This window comes from Mus musculus, chromosome 8, assembly GCF_000001635.26.
Source record: "Mus musculus strain C57BL/6J chromosome 8, GRCm38.p6 C57BL/6J".
NCBI lineage: Eukaryota > Metazoa > Chordata > Mammalia > Rodentia > Muridae > Mus > Mus musculus.
The window spans coordinates 18,781,581-18,808,336 of NC_000074.6; the positions used below are offsets into that span (position 1 = coordinate 18,781,581).

General features: G+C 45.4%; 1 protein-coding gene across 12 annotated transcripts in view; it reads left to right on the top strand.

Annotated features, from left to right (window-relative positions):
• The window catches only part of Mcph1 (microcephaly, primary autosomal recessive 1), a 212,974-nt gene extending 186,465 nt beyond the window's left edge, over positions 1 to 26,509 (top strand). For 9 of the 12 annotated variants that reach the window (XM_011242056.3, XM_011242058.3, XM_017312788.2 and 6 more), the window contains 2 exons: positions 6,659 to 6,896; positions 19,826 to 26,509. In XM_011242056.3, the coding sequence (XP_011240358.1) occupies positions 6,659 to 6,896; positions 19,826 to 19,881 (294 nt within the window). In that variant the 3' untranslated portion in view covers positions 19,882 to 26,509. The remainder of the gene's footprint in view (positions 1 to 6,658; positions 6,897 to 19,825) is intronic. The other 3 variants (NM_173189.3, XM_011242057.3, XM_030243531.1) reach the window with 3 other exon arrangements.
• Positions 26,510 to 26,756: the final 247 nt, after the last annotated feature.

Sequence of the window (26,756 nt, forward strand, 5' to 3'; positions counted from 1 at the left end):
TAACTACAGTCCTCCCAGTGCACAGTCACGTTGGCCTGGTGCCTGCTTACGTAGGCTCATCACTTGACCACTCCTTAATCACTCTAAAAGAGTTATCTTTTCTTATTACCCACACGTGCCCTCCTGTACATCCACACTCCAGTGATCCTGGACTATGTGTTGGAACATCCGTGCCAAGCTCTAGACACCTGTCACCTGAAGTGCCCTGGCTTGCGCTCCCTGCTCTGTCTCCCCTACGACCAGCTCTTCTCTGCCCTTCCTAGCCTACTCAGTCTCTGTTCTCCCTTGAATGAAACATTTTAAGGTACTCTCACTTGAGAAACAAAGTGGACGGACTACCTTCCCATTCTTGTGCTCTCAAATATAGCCTGTTACTCTACTGAATGAATGGTAGAATGAATGATTGATCAACCAGTGACTAGCATGAGAATGAGGAGCAGGCTGTGCCACTGCCAGTGGCACCAGCTGCCTCTAAGATATGTCAAGTGAATGTAGTGCCTGTTAGGCAAGGCTCTGCAGAGGAAGAGGTACGCTGTCCTTGAAGGAAATATGGGACATAAAGTGTAACTCTGGACAGGCACAATCATACCGTTTAAATTAACATGCAGGGAACTGACATTTTTCATATTCAGTTCTATGAGTGTGGCACTGACGGTCCTCAGCAGGGAACTGAAAAGGCCATGCGCATTGGTAGAAAGCTTGAGGGACACACTTGTTGGCCAGTGTGCATGTGAGTGTATTAGTACACACCCACCCCCAGCCCCAGGCTACAGGGAGAAAGCAGGTCACTAATGAAGAACCCATGTGGGGTCAGAAGGCCTGACCCAAGAAGGTGGCACCAAGTAACCTGTCCTACGATTGCACACCCATGTGAATATTCTAGAGACCCACCCCAGTGTAAGCAGAGCTGACAGCAGCAGCTCCTTATCAGTTAGGGAGATGTAAAGGGCCCTTGTTCCAGATCTCAGATTACACCTGATTACATTACATTCTAGTCAGAAGAATCAGCATGCAATCCTTATACTGTGGAAGGCTACCGTGGAAACGCAGGTGTGGCCTTATCTCACTTGACCTGGATATGTGTGTCTGTCTCCTTGCTACTGGTGAGAAGCAGAGTTGGGAAAGGCCAGCACTGTGGGGCCCAAGCCCTTTGATTCAAAGCCTGATTGTCCTTTGTCTAGCAAATGGTGTCAGGCATCCTCCTGGACCTTTGGCCCTTTATACTGTTTACCACAAGGATTGGGCCACTGAGAATTTAGTCGCCACAGGTCTGTACCTCCTCTCCCAAGTGTGGCTCATCAGGGACCTGAATATCCCTCCCATCAGTGAGCCACTCAGCAGGTGAGCTCTCACGCCAAGTGAAATCCAAGGCCCTGGCTATAGTGACTGAACCATCATCCCCTGCCAAGTTTTGTTTCTTGATCATGGATAAATAGCTGGGATTCCTCAGAGCTAGAAGCCAGGGCATTCTGTTCCGCTCCAACGGTAGTCTGCCATGACTGACTTCTGGGTAAACAGATTGGAAGGGTCTGAGCTAAACCCTGGTGAATCAGTAGCCTCCCTGATGAGGGCAAACACGCAGCCACAGGGACTGAGCTCTCTAAAGCACAGCTGATGGCCTCTGCTAGCCCCGAACTGTCGCTAACCTCCACCAGCCGCGTGGACTGAAGAGCTCAGAGAACGAAGCACCTACTTTGTGGCCATTGCTCCTTCACTTATATGCCCATGTAAGAGTATATAGATATATGACAAGTAAAATGTCATTGCATCACCATCTGCAGAGAACATCAGGAACTCTACTGAGAACCCGGAGCTCACCCTCTGCACTTTGCCTGTCCTGTTTATTTTAGAGCCCACTGTGTCAGTGAACTCCATTAGGTGCTGTTTCTTCCAAGTCTTTTTTACAGAGTATCTCTCTGTAACTAAGGCCTTACCCAGACTCCTGATTGCTGGGATGACAGATGCGTATCATCACACCCATCCTTTATCCCTGACTTCTGAGGAAATGGGTAGATTCTGCTAAACTGTACTCTGTAATTTGTCCGTGCCCTTCTTAAGCATCTGATTCTGGCTCTGGTAGCCTCTGAGACACTTTGGGATTCCATAATTGGTAAGAACTGCTGGACCTTCAAACACTGTCTGTTGAGATGAAATTGTGTGGAAGAGGACACTTCCCCTCCCAGCAAGAAAGCCAGTTGAGTCCGGGCCAACATTCCTAATCCGCATGTGTCCTGCAGTCATCCTCTCGCAGATTTCAGCGAGACACAGTCATGCCGGCTTGGTGTACAGGCTGGGAGTTTTTTTTTTAACCTTTGTCCTTCATGTTCTTCACACGTGGGGTGTGTACACGGAGGCCAGAGGTTGACATCGGTTGTCTTCTTCACTCATTTCCAAGCTTACCAAGGCAGGGGCTAATGCTGAAGCCCACGCTCACTACTCTCCTCATCCCAACGATGCTCCCACCCTGCCCCAGCTCTCTGTTTGCTGGGGTTCAGGTTCTTCACCGTCCCAAAAGGTTTTTACGTGAGTGATGGAGATCTAAGCTCTGGTCCTCAGAATTGCACAACAAACTATCTGTCCACTGAGCAGTCTCCTCAGAAAAAGTTTAGGTCAGTGTTCAGTAATCTCTGAGGCCCTTGTTGAGGTGTCAGCAGAAATAACATCACAGTGATCACCCAGCCATCTGCTCGCCAATTCACCCTCATCCCGACTGACCCCACTCCCGTCATCACCTGATACCCTCATGCCTGTCCAGCATCTTCTCTTGGGTGTGTGTGTGTGTGTGTGTGTGTGTGTGTGTGTGTAACACGTGTGAAGTTTGCAGTGAAATTGGAGGTTAAGGAAGTTGCCTTGAATTGTGGCAACAAAAGAGATTAAGATGGCTTTGCAAATGATCGGCTGGAGAGATGGCTAAGTGGTTAATAGCACTGACTGCTCTTCCAGAGGTTTTGAGTTCAAATCCCAGTAACCACATGGTGGCTCACATCCATCTGTAATGAGATCTGATGCCCTTTTCTGGTGTGTCTGAAGACAGCTACAGTGTAATTATATATAATAAGTAAATAAAATTTAAAAAAAAAAAAGGAAAGAAAGAAAATGATCAACACAAGATCACTTGGGATGTGAGCTTCCTCTCCCTCTAAAGGGATGGGGAGGCTAGAGGAGCACAGCAAGGGAGCACTCCCTATCAGTGGCTTGGTTTCCCTTTTGTGCAGTGTGTGGCCTTAATGTTCTCACAGAACTTGAAAAATGCACCAGTTGGGGCAATGGTGCCTTGCTAGAAAGGAAGGTGAATGAGCCAAGGCCAGGGTCCCATGGCTGTGCCGATGACCACATGCACTCAAAGACATGGGGTGCATCTAAGGGTCTGGATGCACAGGTCCCTGTCCTTGCAGGCCATGTTGCAGTTTACTGAAAAAAAGTCTCAGAGGCTGGGAAGAGTTATAAGGGCCCTGAGAAGCACCTGTTCCTACGCCTTCCGTGCAGGAAGGATTTTACCAGAGCTTAGCAGTGAGCACAGTGCCAGCCATCAAGGTTTCTGTGGCAATGAGCTCCTTGTACATGCACGCCCTAATTTTAGTTAGGTTTGGACAGAGGGGCTTAGTTACTCTCCTCATTACTTTGACCAAATACTTATGTTTGCTGGGACTCGCTGTTCAAGGGGATCACTCCATCATGGTGGGGAAGGCATGGTAGCAGGAGTTGGAAGGCCTGCTGGTCACATCGCACTGGCACAGGAGAAGCAGAGAGTGAACAGGAGATGATGTCCGGCTGTAACCCCTCAGAGCCCACAGCCAGTAACCTGCTTCTTCCAGGAAGGCTCCACCTCCTACAGGTTCCACAACCTTCCCAAGCAGTGTGGTCAACCTTGGACCATGAGTCTGTGGGGGACTCATCACATTCCGGCCACAGCAAAAAGGCAAAGCACATGCAGGCTCAATGGCTTTGAATTTGTAAAACAGGCTGAGTAAATAAAGAGTCCTAATCAGTTGACTTTAGTATAGGAACCCTGTCTCCCATCATTCACCAGCACCCCAAATAAGCAGCATGGCAAATGTACATGCTTGGTGAGGAAAGAATACCTAACCAAAGAAAGTAGCAACTAACGCCACATTCTAAGACTGCAGGGGCTCAGTTCTCTAGGTAAAACCAGGCCGCCTACTGACTACAATGTTGCAAGACAGTGAACTTGACTGCATGGTTTTTTTGTTTGTTTCTTGTTTGAAACAAGGTTGCACATAACAAAGCAGGCTTGAACTCACCGTATAGCTGAGGCTGGCCTTGAATTCCTGGTCTTCCTCTCTCCTCCTTCAAAGTGTCCAGATTACATATGTATGCCAGCCAACCCAGATCACTTGTTGTGGTTGCTTAAAAGTAATTGTATCCTAAGTGTGTATATGCTCATTGTATTGGCATTTTAGAGTGGGTTAATATAAACACAGCAAATCCTTAATAGCTGTTGAGTGAGATCATTCAGATGGTTTGGTATCTTATACACTCATAATTGGTTTTCTAGTATACGGTGAAGGATGTGTCTCCGTTTGGTTAGTCCAGAACTTAGGTTTGAGATTCTAGACTTGCCATCTTCCCATTCAGCCATTTTACCATGTTCCAAGGGCTCAATGACTGCATGTGACCCACATAGACATGACCATCTGGCTCAAAGGTGATTTTAGCTATAACAGGAAAGGAAACTCTCCCCAAATCTCACCTATTCTTATAAGCTAGGAGTATGTCATCTGCAGAGGAAATGAGGTTGCTTGGATTGTCTTGATTCCATCCCATCTTCCACGGGGCTGTAAATGCCCTGCATACCTCCATAGCGTCCATGTTTCCTACGTGCCATTTTGTAAGAAAAGACGCTACTGAATTAATACACAACAACATCTAATGTACAAAAAGTCACACTTTACTTGGTGTCTGTCAGCTGCAGTCAACAATCACAGTAATAATTATGTATTTCAATACAGCTTGGCTCAGCAGCAAAACACCTTGGTAGACAGTGGTGACCCTGGTTTCTTTGCGTTTGATTCATGGTGTAGATGGAGCAAATAGAAGCCTGCTGCCAGTTGCCAGTCAGTGGCACACTGCTGATGCCCAGTATTATAAAACTCAAAGGAAAAGAAGAGAAAAGAAAATTCATGGCCGAATTGAAGTATATTGAGTGGGCCCTACTGATAGTGAAGCTACAGTTTCGGAGCCGGGCCCTCTTTTTACATTAGGGTTAGATGTGGTCATGCTTACATAATCCCAGCACTCAGGAGATAGACACAGCAGACAGACAGAGGTCAGTGGGAATATGAAAAGAGTTCCAGGCCTCTCTAACTGACATAGCAAGCCTTGTCTCTGAAACAAAACACACCGCCACTGTGGTGTGCAAAGTGAGTGGGAAACCATCTGGAAGTGTAAACTAAGCAACTTAGTGTCCACGGCTTGCCTGGGTTTTCACCCTCTGAGCAGAGCCCGAGCGTGGACTTGCTCTTTTTAAAAGAGTTCCTTTCTCTTACACTTGACATCAAAACCCCTAATCTCCCTGAGCTACTGACCGCAGACACTGGAAAAACAGGCTAAAACATTCAAAATACATAACTCCCAGTAGCCCCTAGATTATTTCTACTTTAGAAAAAAAAATCTTTATCAATCTGTTATTAGTAAAATGTATTTTAAAATAATGCGCCTTCCCACTGTCCCTTAGGTCAACCAGATGACACAACAACTGTTTCAGACAGTAAGGGGGCTCTGGTTCATGTGTCTATTTCTCAAATACTTTGCATTGTCTGTGACACTTGTTCTCAAATGCTGTCTCAAGCACCCTTCAGGCCATGTTCAGAATGACTCCTTCAGACATTTTCTAGGGCCCCCCCTCCCCCCAATCAGGACATACATACCTGCTCTCTCTGAGGAACATCGTCCTTGGAAATTCTCCCTTTCCTTTTGCTATCTCACCTGATATTTAATCTGAAGCAGTCCCAGAGTCTGCTAGTCACTTGCGAAAGAGCCCTGGAGCCCCCTAAGTTGAGTGATGGGTGGCAAAGGAAACACCAGCAGCAAATATTCCCCCTTACCCACACAGTCCTCCAAGTTACTTAAATAGTGCTCATTAGATGTACTTAGTCTGTTTGTCGGTTGGCTAATCTTTAATACATTGTTTTTTAAATTGTGATCATTCAAAAGTATATTTTATTACTAGACTTTTATCCATCTCCACTTTGAAGAATATCTTTCACATCATTGTCTTCTTGCGTGTTGGGAATATAAAATTGGACAAAGACTGGATTGCCCATGCAGTTTGAGAAGTGGTTAGATCAGAAAGGTGTTAACATCACCACAGAATTAATCTATGCATGAGTTCATGACTGAATGGACGTTAGGAGTTAGAGCCTAGCTGGAAACGGGTCACTGGAGTGTGCCTTTCCCCCAGCCCTTGTTCTGCAGTCTTGTTTCCCAGCAGCCATGGGCTGACCCCTATGAAACCATGAGCCAAGAGAAAGCTCTGGTGGTATTTAACTCACATACATTGTCATACTGACAGAAATTGACCATTATAGCTACCTTACCTTGAGTCTGTATTTTGAAAAGAGAAGCAAGCTTCACTATTGACCTGATCTCCACCCAGAGTGAGTTCTGCCCCCACTGATTTCCTTTCATCTGCCCACAGATCTGCCGACTTGAACGCCATTTATCTACCCAGCAATACCAAGGAACCCTCTTTGCTAATCAGCCGAAGATGTTCATAGCGCCAGCCAGCAGCCCTCCCAGAGCCAAACTGTGTGAACTGGTACTCCTGTGTGGTGGCCAAGTCAGCCCAGCCCCTCAGCTGGCCAGCCTCATCATTGGTCCCTACAAGGGCAAGAAGAAAGCAAGGATCCAGTACCTGTCAGAGAAATGGGTCTTAGGTAGGAATCCAGATGGTGGAATATAAGCAGGAGGGATAGGGAAGGGTCTTGCTGATCACATGGCTATCAGGAGCTCAAAGAGAATACTGCCTTGAGGTTCTGGGAGTAAGGACAGGACTTGGGAAAAGACAGGTGGTGCCCATGTGGCCTGGACCTGAGATTAATAGCTGAGCCTCCGGGCATCTTCTTTAACAGTCATAGACACACTTGCCCTTACTGCCAGCTGAAGAACCATTCACGAGGCGAGGCAATAAGAGCGGGCCTTATCTCACTCTTAGCGTGTTAAGGTTACCTCAGCCTCAAGTCGCAAGCACAGGATCACCAGGGTACACTAGCTGGCTTGGGTTCTGCAGGCACCTGTATCATGTGCTACCCAAGAGTCCCTGGGAAGAAGAGATACTAAACTAGACACCCAGGCATAGGAAGCTATTCACATGCATGATGGTGCTAGGTGGCCTTCACCAGTTATTCCACTTGGAGGACTACAGGACTCTCAAGAAGGGCCATGTAGCCAGGGGTTGGCATTCTCCTGCCAACTCCTCCTCCTCTGCCTCCCCTCCTTCCTCCCTTCTTCTCCTCTCTGTTCCTTCGCTCCTTTAATGCTGGGCTCAAAGCCCCACAATAGACTCATCCCAGACAGGATGAACTCTGGGCTTAGCTCTGAGGATAAAGTTAAATCTTCATCCCTGAGATTTTGACAGTTGTATTGGTGTGGTGGGATTAAGTCCTGCCGACCATTTTCTCACCATTATGGAAGGCCAAGGGCAAGACTGGATCAGGCAGCTCTCCTGTGGCTTCCCCCTGGACCTGCAGGCCACATCCCTTCCCTGTGTGGCTTCCTTTTTTGAGTCCACACTTCCTCCTTAAGTGAGGACTGGTTCAACCCCACCTGGGTCCAATCTCCAAATACATCCACGTGCTCAGGTGCTGGAGATTGGGATGAGATGTCGGAATTCTGGGCGGACTCGGCTCCAGCCTAACAGCGGATTACCCTATTTGCAGATCCTGACCTGGTCCTTCAGTGCCATCCCCCCCCCCCACCGCCACCCCCCCCCCCCGCCCTGCCCCCCTGTCGTGTGCTTCTCCTTTCTGCCTTTCCTCTCCGTTACCCCGTCCTCCTCCCTCCCCTCCCCTCCCCTCCCCTCCCCTCCCCGTGTGCTCCTCTCCTCCATCCCTCCTTAGACTTCTCTGCCTGTCCCAGTTTTCCAGTTCTTCTCTATCCTGTTTTCCCCTGAGGCTGAGGTCCCTGCTGGGCCCTTTAGAACTGCCCCCTCCCCATATGTATCCATCTCTCTTCCTCTTTCTCTCCCTCTCTCCCTCTCTCCCTTCTAGCTTCCCCTTCCTACTAGGTTTCTTATTCAGCCCCCCTTCCCCACCTCCCCCTCATCTCTCGACCATCATCTCGAGTCCTGGCTTCTCTCACTCTCCTTTCTCCTTGAATAGATAAATAAATAACCTTGTTCTCCAAAGTTATATTCACACAAAAACTCATGTGTTTTTTGAGTAGCTTTTAAATGATTGATGATTGTCCCTGTACATTTTCGAATAAGGCAATCAAAAGTACGTTTTACTCTCTGCTACAGAGCAGTTTGTCTTTGCTTAGAAAGCATTTAAAAAAAGAAAAAACATCTACCCTTTAGTTCCCGTCCCAAAGCCAAGCCTCTGTTTATTCTCCTGAATGCCAAGAATAGAACCTTCGGACATCCCATGTTCTAAAGCCGGGTTCTTGTTTGGCTTCTTGGAAAAGTGAATCAAATTGACCGCCACTGCAGACCAGAACTGAGCTTTGAAAACACGCCTGTGTATGACTGGTATCAGCAGTCCAAAACAACACCTAATAGTTCCCAAGTTCGGGAATTGTGGCTGCTGAGGGTGGGGGTTGTGGGGGCGGCCTGAGCCTGAGGTCCTGCTATTTCCAGGCTGGGTGGCTGACAGCCTTCCTGTTGCCCCAGCGTCCTGTGCAGTCCCTGTCTCAGCCAGGCTGAGTTCTTCCGGTTGTTTTGTTGGTTGGCTCCGGCTGGGATTTTAGGGGATGACTGCCTACCTGCTGTGTCTACCCCAAGGCCCCCTGCAACATTCTCTGCATGCCAGGGCTGGCTCAGAGACCCCAGTTTGTGCTTCTTTCCTCCCCCTAATTGACGTCCGGTTGCTGACCTGTCATTGATTACACCAGCTGCTATGCCCTTGGCAGTATCCGGGCATTGTGTGCACTCGAGGCCTGCCTGTGTAAGATGAGTCCCCATGGCTTCTGGGTACCCCCAGAATACACCAATTCTTCCAGCCTGAACCATTCATCTATCTTTCAAACACCAGTTAACTCAGTTAATGGTCTCTCTGAACTGAATTCTAGCCCTGGTATTGCCTCCACATCTGTCCATGGAGCACAGATCAACACGCACAGCGTAGTCCTATGTTTGGTGTTCCCTCCAGACTCTGCACTGGCTTGATCTGTTCCTATCCCTCTTGTACACTGGCCAAGGGAGACACAAGAACATGTGACATGGTATATGCTGTGCTTGGCCTTCCCAGGATTTCTGCATTTATGCATCTCTTCATGCATAAACTATCACCCCGGTGCCATGACAAAGTGACTGTGTCTCCTTTAAACATTCTTATTCCCCAGACTTCTATTATTATAAACATTTCTCTATAAACATGTTATTTTCAGGCTGGTGAGTGAGGCTAAGTAATGGAATGTTTGCCTACCAATGCAGGATCCTAGATCATTCTACAGAGGGAAAGGAGGAGGGAAAAGAAAGAAAGGAGATGCCGCATGCTCAGAACATACTAAGAGAAGCTTCGGGTAGTGCACTTATCTAAGCATGTATGAAGAAACCTCAAACCTATTCTAAAAAAATGAATGAATTTTTTTAAAAAATAGAAAAAAATACTAAGATTAACAAAAACTTTTAAGGCATGGATTTGTGAGGGGAATTATTTTGTAATAAGCTATGAAAGGCAATATTCAGTATTTATCAATTAAATTTACTCCAACTGGAATAGGCAGTATGAGTTTGGGCCAGGGAGAGTCTTAAGAGCAGTTTGGATTAAATATTTAAAAATGTTAAAAGCATCTTTTTAAATCCACTTTCAAGTTTGCAAGTTGACATCCAAGGCTGAGTGGTGCATTTGGTTGGTCCATAGCTTAATGTCTAGTCTTACAGCCAATGAGTTTCCTGAAAGGCTGCTGAGAAGCACCTCAGAGAAACTGAACGATCCTTAGGAGGATTTCTCAGCGCCTCCAGTCTGAGTTAGCACCGTGCATCCTGCCTTCCTGGCTATTGTGTGCTGCTCACATAGGACATGAGTGGGTACAGAATGTCACCCTGTGGAATTCAACAGAAGGCATTTAATCCTTGTCTTACTCATGTGCCCCACATGGTGCAAGCCGCCACACTGCCTTCCTTACAAGGAGTCCCTGTTCCCCATTCACTCCCTAGAGCCCATTTTCCCTGAAACTTCCCTGTACTCAGGCCAGCACTGTCCATGAATCATTCAAGCAGAAGGAGAAATGGGGATTTTTGAGCAAGAACACCCTTGTGGGCACTTGAATATGCACAAAAATCAACAAGAAAACAAGCATCAAATTCCCAGTAGCAACGATCAGGTACTACTTGTCCTAATGTCAGTAATGTGGATGTTACTTAAGACTGTCTTCCAATCGTCAGATTCTCCTCGTCACTCCCAAGAAAGGGTAGTTCCCATGTCACATTCTCAAAGGTCACAGGTTCTGAGAACTTTGCCTGGTCGGAATTGACAGGCCGAGCTGTCAAGCCGTGTGGCTGGGTGCTGTGCTCATTCTTGGTCACGCCGGTCCCTCCCCTTGATGTTATCAAATAATATGGGTTTGGCCCTTCTCGTGAGACTAGTCCAGTCTCAGCCTCCCCTTAATTGTCTGGGATACATTCAAGAGATAAGACCTACATTTATGCTATTGTGGGGAAAACATTTATACTATTGTGGGGAGATAGTGAAATATCCTCCACAGAGCTGCCAGAAAAAGTTTAGCCTTGACATGACTTCTGCATACCTTAAAAAAAGCATTTTACTTGACTATTTCCCATGTCAGAACTTTCAGGACAAAGGGTCCCTGATAGCTTGTGGGCCTTCCCATGCTGGCCTATTCACCAGCTATGTTCATTAACTGGCTTTCCACGGAACAAAGGCTACTCTGGAGACCGTGGACCTTGGGGCTTCATAATTATATGGACACATGAGGCTTAGTCAAGCTCACCTTGTTCCTTATTTCCATTGCTTAGATAAGAACTAGTCAATTGGCTGCTGAAGTTGTAGTTTAGCTTCGGTTAGGGAAATAGATGGGAAGAATGAACTTGAGAAATATCCCTAAGCTCTCCCAACAGTCCAGGTAATTGTCCTTGAATTTTCCTGGCCGGGCAGTGGTGGCGCACGCCTTTAATCCCAGCACTTGCGCAGCAGAGGCAGGTGGATTTCTGGGTTCGAGGCCAGCCTGGTCTACAAAGTGAGTTCCAGGACAGCTAGGGCTACACAGAGAAACCCTGTCTCAAAAAAACCAGGCTACCCTTGGTCAACTCAAGTCAGTTCCTTCAGACTCCCTCAGCACAAAATGCCACCTCAAAACAACCAAAAAAAAAAAGTCATCTGTGACTCTAGCTCAGGGCAGAAATGAGGAGAGCTCAACAATGGTTTGTATCCATTAGAAGAAATGTGTGTGCTGGTTTGGGTTTGGGAAGTCTCAGCATTTTTGTGCCTGGTACGTGTGATGTGACGTGCGCTCTATAAAACTTGCTGGTAAGATTGATTAGAGGTTCACCAAGCCCTGCAGCAGCCCCACTCCTAAGCAAGGCCCCCATGTAACAGCTGCCCCATGGCACCCAAAAGGAAGTTAACATAAAAGGAACTTCAAAGTGTGACCTCCTAATGGCATGGTACTGATCACTTAGCCTGTCTGTGCTCACTGGCTTGGTTAATTGATGCTCTTGCTTATGACTGGAATGTAGTTCTTATGTGACTTCCAAGTACCTGAGGCTTTGGCTCCTTTTCTGTTGCTGTTGCCTGCTAGACGTTAAGGTTAAACACCCTAGACCCTCAAGTGATGAAGGTTCAAGTGTTTGTGGTAAAGTCCGCAGGGAACTTGGAATGTGACTGTATTTGGAGATAAGACCTTGAAAGAGGGCAAAAGGTTAAGTACTCATAAAAGTAGGATGTTAATCCAACTGGATGGTTTCTCTTCTCAGAAAAGGAAGTGGGATGTCATACTGTTAGTGCAATTTTCTTTCAATTGAAAGATTGCAAACTGGTAGATTTCAAATTGCGTAGTGCAGAGTCCAGTGTTCTGCAAACATGGCTGAGACTGAGGTGCCCCACCCGGAGCAAATGCAGTAGGCCTCCCCTATCTTCGAAGCAGAGCAACGGTAGTTGGATGGAATTATGCTATTTTAATTTTCAGTCAGTTTTTCTTAAACAACGATGCTTGAAGATTAGTGACAGCAAGATAATCTTGCAGCACAAAAAAGGGGAGAAAACCGTAGTGACGTCATCAGTGTTCATGGTCCAAAGCTGAGAAGAACACAAGGGTGGACGATACTGAAGCTTGGCTGTCTAAATAGTGAAAAATGCAGGCAGGACTGAGAAAGGGAGGCAAAGCAACAACTGCACACAGTAGGAATGCACAATAGGGATGTCTGAGAGACAACTGCACACAGTAGGGATGCACAGTAGAGATGTCTGAAAATCAAGGCAGTAGGATGAGCAGCTTTGTGTTGGTAAATCTGTAGATGAGAAGCCAAAACTGAATGAGGTTACAGAAAACATGAACATGAGCGGTCATGAAAAGTGAAAAGGAGCCAGGAAAGCATCTCTCACTGCAGGAGTGCGGGGCCACGCCCACCATCAGAGCCCTGGTCCTGGACCCAAGGACCCCATCTGTCACAAAAGTGAAAGAAACTAAGAAAGGCCAATCTGACCCTCGTGGGATATCCACACAGCCTTTAGAGGATTCTGCAAGAGGGATCCTCACACCATCTCACAGACCATGGAGATTGGACAGGAAAGGAGTGGGCACACCATCAACCCTGAAGGGAGGCAGCAGAAGTCAAAGCAGGCGGATGAGCGCCTGTCACAGCAGACTTCTATGAAGAATGCAGAAAACTCCATGACTCAAAAGCTAATAGTAAGAAATGGAACAAAGAATATAAAAAGAACTTCCAGAAAACATACAAATGTACAATCAGCCCATGAAAAAGCACTCAATAACACTAACCACTGGAGAAATGTGAATCAGAACCCTACACCCATTATGATGGCAAGATCCCCTCCTCCCCCAAAAAAGTGTTGAAGAAAATGTGAGCAATTTGAGCCCTTGTCTGCTGCTAAGGGAAATATAAGCATTGTAACCACTAAGGAAAACATTGTTGAGATACGAGTGACCCAGCAGCTCCACTACTGCGCATATTTACCCTGCCCCAAATGTGAAAGACAAGTGTGAGTGAGTGTGTGTGTGTGTGTGTCTGTAATTACAGCAGCATCATTGACAGCGGTGAACGGTGGAAGCAACCTGAGTATCAGTCAACAGATGACAGCAAAGCAAATACTGCATGCCCACACGGTGTACTGTCTCCTGACTGCAAAGGGGGATCCTGGTACCCTCTCCACACAATGGAGACATCGTGCCCAGTGCAATAAGCCAGGCATGCGATATCCCCAGGACAGACAAAGTCACAGGGATGGAACATGTGCCCAGGGTTTCCTGAAGCAACTGTGAGGAGCACAAGAGTGGGAAGTCACTGTTCAGAGAAGGATACAGAAATTTGGTTTGGGGTCCTGAGAAAGTGCTTGAAATTCATAGGTGCTGGTAGTTTCACAGCACTGTGAACATACTTTTATTGAAACATGCAGTTGAAATAGCTAAAATGGTAAATTTATACTTTGTATATCTTGTAAAAATGGCATCTCCTCTATATAATTTTAGTACTAGGATTTGCCAAAAATAGCAGATTATTGCAGGACGATACAAAGAGGGGAGTTATACACCCCATTTTTCAAGGCTTCTGATCTTAATCTAATCACTCATTTTGTCAGCATGGATATTGAAAGTCTAAAGTGAAGCATTAGTGAATCAAATTTAGTAGTTTGCTAAAAGTAAAGTGTGCATAACCACGTATCAGGCTACGAATCTGAGAATAGTGAGTGACAGGATTGGTCACTCTGTCTGTTACTTTTTCCAGTGGTGTTAAAGACCATGAAAGATGCTTCCACCCATGGCAAACATGCCTCGAGAACCAGGAAGACCTTCGATTGTTTTGTTTTTTTTTATTTTATGTATATTAGTACACTGTAGCTGTACAGATGGTTGTGAGCCTTCATGTGGTTGTTAGGAATTGAATTTTTAGGACCTATGCTCACTCCAGTTGGCCCCACTCATTCCAGTCAATCCCACTCCCTGCTCGATCCAGCCCAAAGATTTATTTATTATTAAACATAAAGTACAATGTAGCTGTCTTCAGATGCACCAGGAGGGGGCGTCAGATCTCATTACAGTGGTTGTGAGCCACCATGTGGTTGCTGGGATTTGAACTCAGGACCTTCGGAAGAGCAGTCAGTGCTCTTACCCGCTAAGCCATCTCTCCAGCCCGCAGGAATACCTTCTTAACCTGCCTGTGTTATGTGCTAAGAAGTAGCTATGGTAAATTACTTAATAGTGAAAATCTCAGTGTAAGCTTCAAGTCAAGTACAAAAAGCACAACGCTGCTCCCCTTTTCAACAGTATTCCGGAGCAGCCAGTCAGGGGACAGAATGGGGAGCAGGGGTAGCCTTAAAGGCTGAGAGAAACCATCCTTCCCTGGTGTAATTGTCTATACAGACACATCCAGTAGGAACAAAAAGAATGCCACAACTAAGTCCGCTGAGTTGAATGTCCCAGAATCCACCACAGAGATGGATATCAGACCCTGTGATTTTATAATAGAGAAAATAGTAGGTGGTGCTGGAATGGCCTTGTGCTAAGTCACTTTATTTCCATGTCCGGGACAGCAAAGAGTTCCATGAGTGACAGTCCAGGGCAAACTGTCGTGCCCATGGCTAACTCCTCAGTGCACCCTCAGAGAGGTGCCATGTTAAGGGTGACTGACCCTGGGCAGTACCAGAGCTGAAAGGAATGTTAGAAGCTGCCTTAGACCGAGCTTTTTCCACAAGAATACTAGATTAGTTACCTGTCTCTTTGCTCAGACAAAATATACAGTGGCGGCTTAAGAAAGGGAGGGAGGGAGGGGATGAGGGAGGAAGGAAGGGTGGGTTATTCTGGCTCACAGTTTAGAATTCGGTCTGTCATGGTGGGAAGTCACAGAGGCAGGAGCATGAGGCGACTGCTCACATTTCATCCCTTCAGGAGCAGAGGGCTGAGGTCTTGTTCTCAGCTCCCTTGCTCCTTTCTGTTCAGTCTAGGCCTTGAACCCAAGGAATGGTGCCTTTCACACTCAGAGTGACTCTTCCTACTTCAGTTAACCCACACTACAAACTTCCTCACAGATACATCAAGAATTTGTCAAGAGGTTGTCTCCTAGATGGTTATCAACCTGTCAAGTTGTCAGTCAGTGTTAGCTAACAGACGTGCACACACATACACAAGACATTGAGCTTAATTTATCGTACAGGAAAAAGATAGCTTATTTTGTACTGCTCATGTGCTAAGCATCTTGCATATTCTCGGATGCTACATGTATAATATTTAACAAGAAAGAAGACTGAAAGCAGGTCTAAGCAACAGTTGTGATAGATAGTATGAAGAAGATGGAGTGCAGGAATGAATGGGATGAGGGAGGTCCTTGCTGAGAGTGGCTTTGGAGCCACAGACTGAGTAAGAAAGAGGAGCTGGACAGACCTGTGCCCTGGCCTGGTAGAGCAAGGCTTCAGTCAGGAGAAGCAGTCAGCTCAGGATGGCCTAAAGGAAGAATAGAGGATTAAGGGAGGGGAGTGAGGCCAAGGAAAGCTGCTGCCTAGAAGTATGGGTGTTATGAAGTGCAAGTAGGAAAGAGCTCTGTAGGGGAGAGGGGCTGCAATCCACATGTTAAGTGATGCTGGCTCCTAGGTACTTGGCTGACCACCAAGGGAGTTGAGGGATGCTAGGAGTTTACGGTGGAATCATGTGGTGTCTGATTTTAATTGACATTTCAGTAGCTCATGCTGCTGGATACAGGAGAAATGAAGAATGGTGGTTACCCCCTGGACTTGGTTTCTGAGCATCTAAGACAACCATGAGTAGAGTCTTAAAAAGACTAGGGGAGAGGTACTGAAAGAGCAAAGTTCGGCTCAGCCTGTGGAAGGAAGCCTGTGGGATGACCAGAGACAGCGGGAGAGACCAGCTCCATCAGCTGCAGATAGAACTAAGGTCAACCTGTGAAAGTTATCCAGGGGCAGTGCTGGGTTCATCACTGGAGACTGCGTTGGGATTGTGCTGGCTAGCTTTCATGTCAACCTGACACAAGCTAGAGTCATCTAAGGTGAGGAATCCCCATTCACAAAATGCCTTCATAAGATGGGGCGGTAGCCAAGCCCACTGGGCATTTTCTTAATTAGTGATTGACAGAGAAAGCACAGGCCATTGTGGGCAGTGCCAGCCTGGGCTGGTGGTGCTGGGCACTAGAAGAAAGCAGCTGAGAAAGCCAGGAAAAGCAAGCCAATAAGCAGCATCTTTCCATGGCTGCTTCATCTGCTCCTGCTTCTAGGTTCCGGTCATATTTGAGTTCCTATCCTAACTTCATTTATTAATGGACAGTGATGTGGAAATGTAAGCCAAATAAATCCTTTCCTTCTCATGGTGCTTTAGTGGTGGTATTTCATCACCAAGATGAGATATCCATAACCGGAGCCTCTGTTGCTGAGGGCTGAAGTTCTTGCCATCAATCTCCCCCAGAGGCTGGGCGTGGTGCCGCACGCCTTTAATCCCAGCACTCAGGAGGCAGAGGCAGGCGGACTTCTGAGTTCAAGGCCAGCCTGGTCTACAGAGTGAGTTCCAGGACAGCCAGGGCTACACAGAGAAACCCTGTCTCAAACCCCCCCTCCCCACCAAAAAAAAATATCCTCCAGAGGCTGGTTGATACTCATCCCACAGTGAAGTATTGGAGATGCCTGAGTGAGTCGGTGAACGTGGTCACTGAACTTTCTTCTGGCCTTTTGACGAGCAAAGAGAAGGCCTAGTCCGCAGTCTGCAGTCCGCAGTGCTCTTGATTTGGCACAGTGTCATCTGCTACTAGCTACCAAGTTTTAGTTAAACCTAGTGATTTTTCCTCCACACCATAAAACATTAATGTTAGCAGCATGTTGGTCCCCCGTACACCAACCATAAGACCACACAGAAGTGAGGTTAGAAAACTGTGGCTCACCCTAGATTCATGCCAAGTCCTATTAAAGAGCATGGCAGGGCAGGGGGTTAGAGTTTTTGTTTTTGTTCTAAGAAAGAAAGAACTAAGGAGGGCAGGAAAGAGACAGTGGGAGGGGGGAAAGGCTTTGGCCTCGATTTCAAGGGCATCTCCAGCATCTTTCCTGCTTGAAATTCTTAGCAGTGTAGATGGAATCCCAGCAGTCAAGAAGAGGAGCCAGGGGGATCAATAGTTTATGTGCACCCTGGGCTACATGAAAGCCTATCTCAAAAAGGTGAATAATAATAGCGTTCATAACGGTAGCTACTTATTCTTATTGTCTGGGGCAGTACTCTGTCTGCAGTTTAATCTCTGTGTGACAAAACTGGGGAAAGAGATCGTGTCATTTGTCTGCCGTGTGGGTTCTGCTGATGTGCAGTGCCTCCTTTCACTCTCTTCTTGCATACGGGCTCATTTCCCTGCAGCGTCGTGTTTGTTCTGGGCAAACCTCAGTGCTGTAATTCCAACAATTCAGTCATTTTTATCTCCTGCTTTCTGTGATGGAGTCTCTATGTTAATGTTCTTTTATGGTAAAACTTGGAATTTGGGGATTATATTGAATTATCAGATTAAGTAGAAAAAGGCTTTCTTTCAGTGGGTTGTTTGTTTTGTTTTGTTTTCTGACTCTATAAAATGATCCGGTCAGAAATCCATGTGAAAAACTGGGGTCTAAAGAGCTCTTACAACCTGGGTGAAAATACGGCTGAATGACTTTATAGACCAGGTACAGAGAGCAGCAGATTGTCATCTGTGCATCAAAACCCAGGTACAGTGAAACAAAGCGTCAACCCGGTGTGAACACATAAAGAAGACAATAGCTTTTACATGGCAAAAGCTCATACAAGACAAAGGGCAAAAGACATAGCATCCTGCAGCGCGCATTGCAGGGAAGGTATGAAGCATGGGGCCTACTGCAACATTGCAGACAGCCCATCCTGACAAGAGTTGTCTTGATATACAGTGCTGTGGGTGTAGTTAGTGTGCTTCCCTCTTCTGACGTCCCCCAGGGAACCCCTCTCCAGCTCACACTCTTATATGGAAGCATATCTATACAGGAAGGCAGCAGTGACATTCTGGAACAGTTCCTTAAGCCAAAACTAAGATGAGCTTTTCTATTTCTTCTACTGCCCATTTATTTTCTATTTTTTATTTCTAGAATGAACCAGTCTTTCTCCTCCCTTGTTCCACTCAGCCACCATAGAGGTCCATCTTCCAATAGGCTTCCCTCTTCAAGGCCCTTCAGATATTATTGTCTAACTGATTATATAGCTGTCTCATGGGAGATGGCCTGTAATCATTGTAATTAAGCTTGTCACCACCAGGCAGCCGTGTTCCTTTTCTGTTTTTGTAGTAAGACAGTTATGTGTAGTAAGCATCTTAGTATTGACAAATGATAGTGTATTAGTCACAATTTTTGTTCTTGTGACAAAATTCCTGAGAAAAATGACACAAGAGGAAGGATATGTTGTGGCCCAATGCATGGTTGGCTGGTTCTACTGTCTTGGGGGCATAGGCAGACAGAACCTCAAGATTGGGGGGTTGTACACAGCAGAGCTTATACAGCTTATAGCAGCTATGAAACTTAGGGAGTGAGAAGAAAGAGCCAGGGCAGGACCCAAACAAAGGACTCAGCCACCCACTTCTGCTTGGCTTTACCCCTAAAGTTTCCAGCACTTCCCAAAGTAGCCATGCCAGCTGGGGACTGAGCTTTCAACATAAGTCTGTGGAACATTACACATCCCACTACTCTGACCAGCTGACTAGCTCACCAGCTTTCCCTGGGACCAGATAGTTTCATAAAGCAATGAAGCTTCAAACTGCAAGACTCTAGCATTCCCCCATTCCAACCTCATCCATTGAGCCACAAACTGGGTTTTAGGAACTGTGCCTACCTTTGTATTCATCATGGAATCCCTAGCGGGTAGACAGCCTGGCACAGTCTAGATATCATAATTAATATAATTAAAATTAAATATTTATAATCTGCCTTCTAACAGTGGGTATTGAAGTAGCTCACTGAGATTAGAGCTCAGGTATCGTTAAAGACAGCTGTCCCAGCTCCGTCCAACAGAATATCTGCCCTGGTAGGAATGTCCTCACTGTGATACAACCTAATAGGACAAGGGACTGTCAACTGGATTAATCAGGGGCCGGTGTGACTGGTATTACTTTGTTTTACTTTATTTCATTTTATTTTTAAAATCGAGAGTACTATAAGAACAACTGAGACTATGGAGAGCTCTGAAACATTTAAGATGTTTAAACTATCATCTTGTGAAGCATACAATAAAGGATCATAACAGAGCAGTGGTGGTGCACACCTTTAATCCCAGCACTTGGGAGGAGAGGCAGGTATCCACAGGGGAGTCAGTAGAGGCAGAGTGGTAGACATTCGCAAGGTCGAATTGAGGTCAGCCCGGTCTACAAAGTGATTTCCAGGGCTATACTGACAAGGGAGGGTCGGGGGTGGGGGAAGTGGATTTCCTGTGTTGCAACTAGCTATCTTAACTGTCAAGCTGATTTTTCTTTCTCTAGATTCCATCACCCAACACAAGATCTGTGACTTTAACAACTACCAACTGCTACAGTGAGACATCTACAATGAGGCTGCTATCCTCAACACTCAAGAAGAACAACTCTGGAGAAAAGGAACCAGCAGACACCTTAGGGCTTGAAGTCACATGTCACTTTGTGTGCTATGGTTTTTATCTTCAGAGGGTATGTGGTGTGTGTGTGTGTGTGTGTGTGTGTGTGTGTGTGTGTGTGTGTGTGTGTGTGTCTAGGTGTCTAGAGATTAAATCCAAGGCTTGCTAAGTAAGCACTGTACTGTGGAACTACATCTCCAGCTTTTATCCTTAAAACTCTTTATGTAACTTATTCATGACTCATTGTATTTCAGAGAAGTCTTGACCAGCACCAGTTGGGTACTTTATACAATACTAATAATGATCATGATGGAAAGGTCACAGAACCTTTGTCCTTGAGATACTTGTTCCCAATTATAGAATGGAAGTTGATTTAAATTGCTGTAGTCCTAAACAATCAAATAGCTCCCTAACTCTTCTGACTTAGACGCTGAGATCTTTATTAGCATGTTGTGTCTAGATAGGAAGGACAATCATGCATTATTAAGATTGCAATTATGTCCCTTGAGATGCCCCTCAGAACAACTAAGGAAGACAGGTATGAACGTTTTATTCACCGACCTTGCGAATGTCTACCACTCTGCCTCTACTGACTCCCCTGAGGTTCCCTAAGGAAAGTCAGCTTCTGGGGTAGAGTTCTGTCAAAGGTGTCCAACCCATGACCCATGTATCAAACTTGTTTAAGGGTACCTAGAATGTAGCTCATATAAAATTATAAACATATTTAAAAGTATTAAGAGATTTGTGTGTACATATATTTCCCCCAACCCCAGCGGGGTTGTAACTCAATTGCACAATTCTTCCGGGTGAACTCTAGATGACCACGTTGTATTACACTGTGAAAAGGCTGGACGTGCCATCATCAGGTCAATCACTCTTCAGTGTGTCGACACGGGAGACTGGCCTGGGGCTTGCAGACCTCCTCTTGTTGGTGTCCCCAGTGTTGGGCTGTAGTCTAGTGCCACCACATGTCATGCTGCTCCGTCACCTAACAGACACTGAGTCCCAGTGAGCTTAAAAGCAGTGCTCAGCTCACTGTAGTTTTCTGTGTTACGACTCATGTCAGCTGCTGTTTCCATCTCAGGAAGCCTCAACACCACTTCCAAAACCTTGTCATCTCCGAGATAAGCAATTAAAGCGTACAGTTTGTGACTCTGGCATTGGCCTTGTTCCCTGTACAATTAATGCTCTGATGGTTCATTCATGTCATGTGTGTCAGCACGTAATTTCTTTTTGTTGCCAAACACTATCCTATGGCATGGATGCTCTACAGACTTGCTCCTCGCCCCATGAGCAGAGTGCAGGTGTAAAGCCCAGTGGGAAAGCAGTTGATGATGTCACGTTGCGTTGGGTGATAGTTGATGATGTCATGTTGTTCTGGGTGATGGTTGATGATGTCATGTGTTGCTGGATGATAGTTGATGATGTCACGTTGTGCTGGGTGATGATAGTTGATGATGTCAGGTTGTGCTTGGTGATCAGTAGTCCAGGCTCCGTGGAAGAAGAGGATCAGATGAGGGTGTGAGAGACCCCACTCATCACCCTCCTCATCTTCTGTAATCTGAGTAATTCTGTTTCCCCTCACAAATCCATAGCTTGAAGCCATCACTTGAAGCCAGAATAATGGTGTTTAAAAAGTGGGGTTTGGGAGAAATAAAAGAGATGCCCAGCAAAGAGAAGCAATAATTTTAATTATTAGAAATCAGTCTGGTGAAATGTCAAGCTGCACTTATAATTATGGAAAACACTACAATGGAAAAAATACTTACAATATGATTTAAAACTACCAACTTATTATACAATTCTATAGTCAGCCATGCCAAGTGTATATGCACAGTACAGTGACGTAAGTGATTTAAGTAAACCACAGTTGATTTTTATGGTTCTTGTTAATGCTACAATGCTTGTCTGGTAATTTCAAAATGCAAAATTCAGGCACCTGCAGTCAAGACCAAAGCTCCTGGGCTCCAGGGGGGTGAAAAGGAACTGAAATAAGATGTCAGCAGAGCTGATTCCCCTGAGAACCCTAGGGAGAAGCCATTCACCTGCATGTTTTCTGCATGAGAGTCTCCCACCCCTCCCCTCTGGCGTTTCTTTCACCTTAGTCACGTTGAAGTAGTGTCTTGCCTATTCACTCCACTATGATTCTTTTTCCCAGTGTACCCATTATCTTCAATTGAGGGATAATCACATGGACTAGCCATATAATCTAGGATTTGTCTTTATTCTACAGTCAGTTGAGTACCCCACTTTCCCATATACCTCTGCAAAGCACAGTTGTGGGGGCTCCAGGTCAGGACATGGATGTCTTGACAAGGCTTTGATTCTGTGTCCTGCACTGCTCCTCGTCTCCCCACACTGAAATCAGAGGTTTGCCAAACAGCTATTTTCTGATAGGTCATCCCCTGTCCTTTCAACCGATGAAATCATCATTGCACCTGCCCTGATGTCTGACATCCCAGGGTACAAGTTTAGGAGACATACCCTCATGGAAAAGGGAGCCAGGGCTCTGAGGTCTGTATTATGCTGAGTTATCTCCACCCAAAACAACTCGTGAGTATTCCTAGCACAGATGAGAAAAATGTCTACTACACAGCCCAGAGTCCAGACAATGGAGACAGTAGATAATTATTTTCAGTTATTATGTGCTCAGCAATAATTGGATTTAATTAATATCAGGCTGCAAAGTCTATCTTAGAGTATCTGCGGCTGCAGAGTGTTGTGGTCTCTGCTCTCAATGTCACTTTCTTCTCCTAATTTAAAGCTGTGAAAGTTTTATGTGTGCCAAGAAGACAGTATCGACTTTTCTCCCTCCCATATCTAAACTGTTAGCTGAAAGACAGTAATTAAAATGATTGACCTGAAACTAAACCAAGAGCACACACATATTCCATGGGCTAAACTAATATTTTATTTGGTACAAGTTCCCAGCTTAGGCGTTCCTGTTTTCCCAAAGCCTTAAGACCTTCCAGGGGTGAAGCTCCACCTAGAATTCTAAGATGCTGGCAGCTGCTGCTTCATTAATCTGGTTTCAATTTTTTAAGTATTTGGATTCACGGCTTATCTATGGGAACAAATGATTGTTCTATCTTGAAGAGTCCAGAGGGAAGATTTACGGAGAAAGTTAACTTCATATCCCCTTCTGTGGGCCAGCCAATGTGATCCCAGCCAAAGCTAAGGAGAGAGGACTGGCAGGGAAAAACTCCCTCGAGGGCTGGGCCAGCACCCACAGGGGAGAGGAGAGGGCTCTATCAGTCAGCAGACTGGGCCAGGAAGAGCTAAAGAAGAAGAGGCTGCCAGACCTCAGGGCTCAACACCAAGAGCACCCTATCAGCTAGAGGGGGCGTTCAGCCAGTGATGTGAAACCCAATCATTAAATGATTGGGAGCCAGTTAGGGGAGGAAGGAGGAGGACTGTCTGTCCTGAGAGTGTGAAGCTGTGGGTGGCAGGAGCCATGCAAGGGTTCTGACTCAGGAGACCACAAGCCTCCTTCCAAAAGTAGAACGAGGATGCTATGTGGGACAGGGCCAGTAGCACAGAAGGAGCTATAAGGCCCAAGATAGATCTCCTTTCTCAGGGTGATGAAAAGCTGTCACCTTGGCTTGTGGCCAAAGACTTAGAAGGGACTCTACAACAGCCTTCCACCATAATCAGATCTTAACAGAAGAATTTGAATTCTATCAATTTTCATGAGAAATCCTACCACAGCCCTAGTTAGGGATTATTGGATACAGGGCCCACCTTATATCCTTTGAGCCCAAATTAGACCTTAACTCTTAGCATAGTCGTGAACAGGTGTTCTTGCCTTCTTATGGATATCTAAGGTTGGTTCACACCAAACAAATAGGGACATTTACATTTATTCTGTATCACTCACATGCACCAAGCCCCAAAGGTCAGCAGTACCTAGGACCACACTGCTGTCAGAGGGCTGATGGCCTCTTACTATGGCACTGCCCGTAGGGTGATGGCCTTGAAGGGGCTGAATACATCTGAGATGGTGTGTAGCAAGTTGAGTGAAGACCAGGAGAAGGTGCAAGCTAGTTCTATAGCGGAAGGGGTGGGTTTAGAAAATGCTTCCAGTAAAGATGGGGATCTGCTTGTTTTTAAAAGCATAGGACTGCAGAGGGACCAGGGAGAAGCTGGGCACCGGGAGTGACTGGTGAATACAGAGGGCTTTAGCATGGCTGGAGAGTCAAGGAGCCTATGGAGAGGAATCAGGAAGACACCAGACTTCCGTAGAGTTTGTAGAAAAGGGGGAAAGCAGTAGGTTTGCTTTAGCTTGGCTGGTATGTCAAGGATGGAATGTCCTCCAATAGGTGAAAATAGAGGAAGCTTTTAGAGCCTTGTGGTGTACCACTGAGGGAGCCAGATGCTACATATGAATGCTTTTAAAAGAAAAAAAAAATCATAAACAAAACCAGGCATGCTGCCTCCTACCTGCCATGTCAGTACTGGAGAGGCTGAAGCAAGGAGTGCCATCAGATTGAGGTGAGCCTGGCATACATAGTGAGAAACTATCTCCAAAAGCCCAAATTGATTATTCACACAAAGAAAGAAATTGCAAAGATTTAAAGCAGTAACAATTGAAGGTAGGCAAAGGAGATGCAACTCTGGGGGACTGAGGGTAACAAAGAAAAAAATACTAAAAACTATAACTCCAGAATATTTTACTGAATTACCAAAGATTTGAGACTCTACATTTAAAAAATATGTCTTGTACCTGAGAAGATCAACTCAAAACAATGAGATTCCTAAGATTTAAAAATAAATAAATAAATATCCTTGGGCCATTGAGCTAGCCGGGGCTGCAGTAGCAAGGCATCTGCCTGGTGGATTAAATGACAATAGCCCTTTCCTTTCCTGCAGTTGTTGAGCTGGAGGTGTAAAACCCAGGTGTTGGCTTGGTTTCTAGAGAGCCTCTGTCCTAGGGTGGTCTCCTCCCTGTATATGAAAGCTTGGTGTCCACCTCCTCTTCTCAGGACAGCAGTCATAATGGACTAGGGCTCCACCCTCCAGACCTCCTATGTCTCTAGTCACCTGTTACATCTCTTCTAGTAGTGACTCGCTTGGCAGGCCTAAAAACCTAGAAGCAGTTTTGAGGCAGAGTCTCAAGGAAACTCAGCCTCTTAGAACTTTGACATTCTCATAGCTAGAATGTCTCAGATTTGTCCCTGTAATATTGTGGAGTGTCTTACATGTTTTCTTATAGTATTTTACTGGATAAGAGTTAGAAATCTCGCCGGGCATGGTGATGCACACCTTTAATCCCAGCACTCAGGAAGCAGAGGCAGGCGGATTTCTGAGGACAGCCTGGTCTACAGAGTGAATTCCAGGACAGCCAGGGCTATACAGAGAAACCCTGTCTCGAAAAAACAAAAAACCAAAAAAACAAAACAAAACAAAAAAAAAACAAACAACAACAAAAAAAACAGAGAAATCTCAGGGCAAGCTTAGCAAAGTATATTTAGAATCTTTATTACAGCCAGTTATAGCAGACAACATTGTATATTAGAAGCAAGTTGGTGAATTCTCTTGACAAATGGAGATTCCCCACAGATACTTAAAAGAACAGCCAAGTTACTCTCATATGCAAGAATTTACCAAGGCCTAGGAAATAGGGGGGTTGTGGTATTGCATTATTCATGAGAAGGTCTGCTAGAGCAGAACCCCCTGGTGCTAGCTTTCACAAGACTCAAAGGAGTAACACAAATTGTGACTAGGGTGTGAAATCCTTACCTGTCATTAGGTGACCCTAGGCAGGGCTGTTTTATCTTTACTGTAAATGTTACCTGGTTCCTGTAAGTTCCTTTTGAAGTCATTCCTTTGTTTTGTGTCAGGTAACTTCAATGTACTTTGCCTGCTGTGACATCCTACCCCTTTGTTTTCTGTATCATATAAGACTAGTGTTCACTTTGTGACATTACTTTGTCATTCGCCCACCTGCAACCAGAGACCCATTCCTAGCAGATAGCAGATCCAAAAAAGGAGATAGTCTGCAACAGTCACCACCTTAAAGACCCTGTCTCCAGAATCAGTCAAGTTCAACGTCTGGACTTTGACATTGACTTAGTGTGTATATATAAGTTTATATAACATTATAAACACATGCATGTATATATATACAGTTAATAGACATGCATTATGCATACATAGTAAGAAGCAAATGGCATATAAGAACTAAATTTTTTCATAACAATGTATAAGAAAGTGAATAATGTTATTTAAGATCTTCAAAAGAACACATGACTTAAAATTTTATATTTAAAAGCTAACTCTTAAGCAAATATGACATGGCAAACTCATAACTGAATGCCAGGACCCAGGACTGTTATTGCCATGGTCTTGGAGGAAGAGTCCACTGGGAGGCAAAGTCTAAACAAGCAAGATGAGGAGTCAGTGAGGCTGTGGTGGTTAGGTATGGAAATAGAGGTATACAAATAGAGATAAGCAAATAGGCAGAGAGATAAAACCAATGCCTAGGACTGAAAGGAGTGGTAGAGTGGGTGGGGGCTAGAAGCTCTGATAGAGGAAGACTTAGATATGTACACAGCAATAAAACATTTTCAGTGTTCACAATGGCAGCAGTACGAGTGTGATTTTTCTTAACATTCCACACGCGCGCGCACACACACACAACAGTCAAGGAAATTCTTCATTATCTCCTGTATCTGAGAATTAGAATCTCAAGTGTGGAGGAGAGAAGTCCCAATATGATGAAGAGGACAAGTTTTATAAACCAAACTCATGGCACATGTACAGCATATGTGTATAAACTGTTACACCTATATATAACAAGAAACACATGTAATACCTAGCTT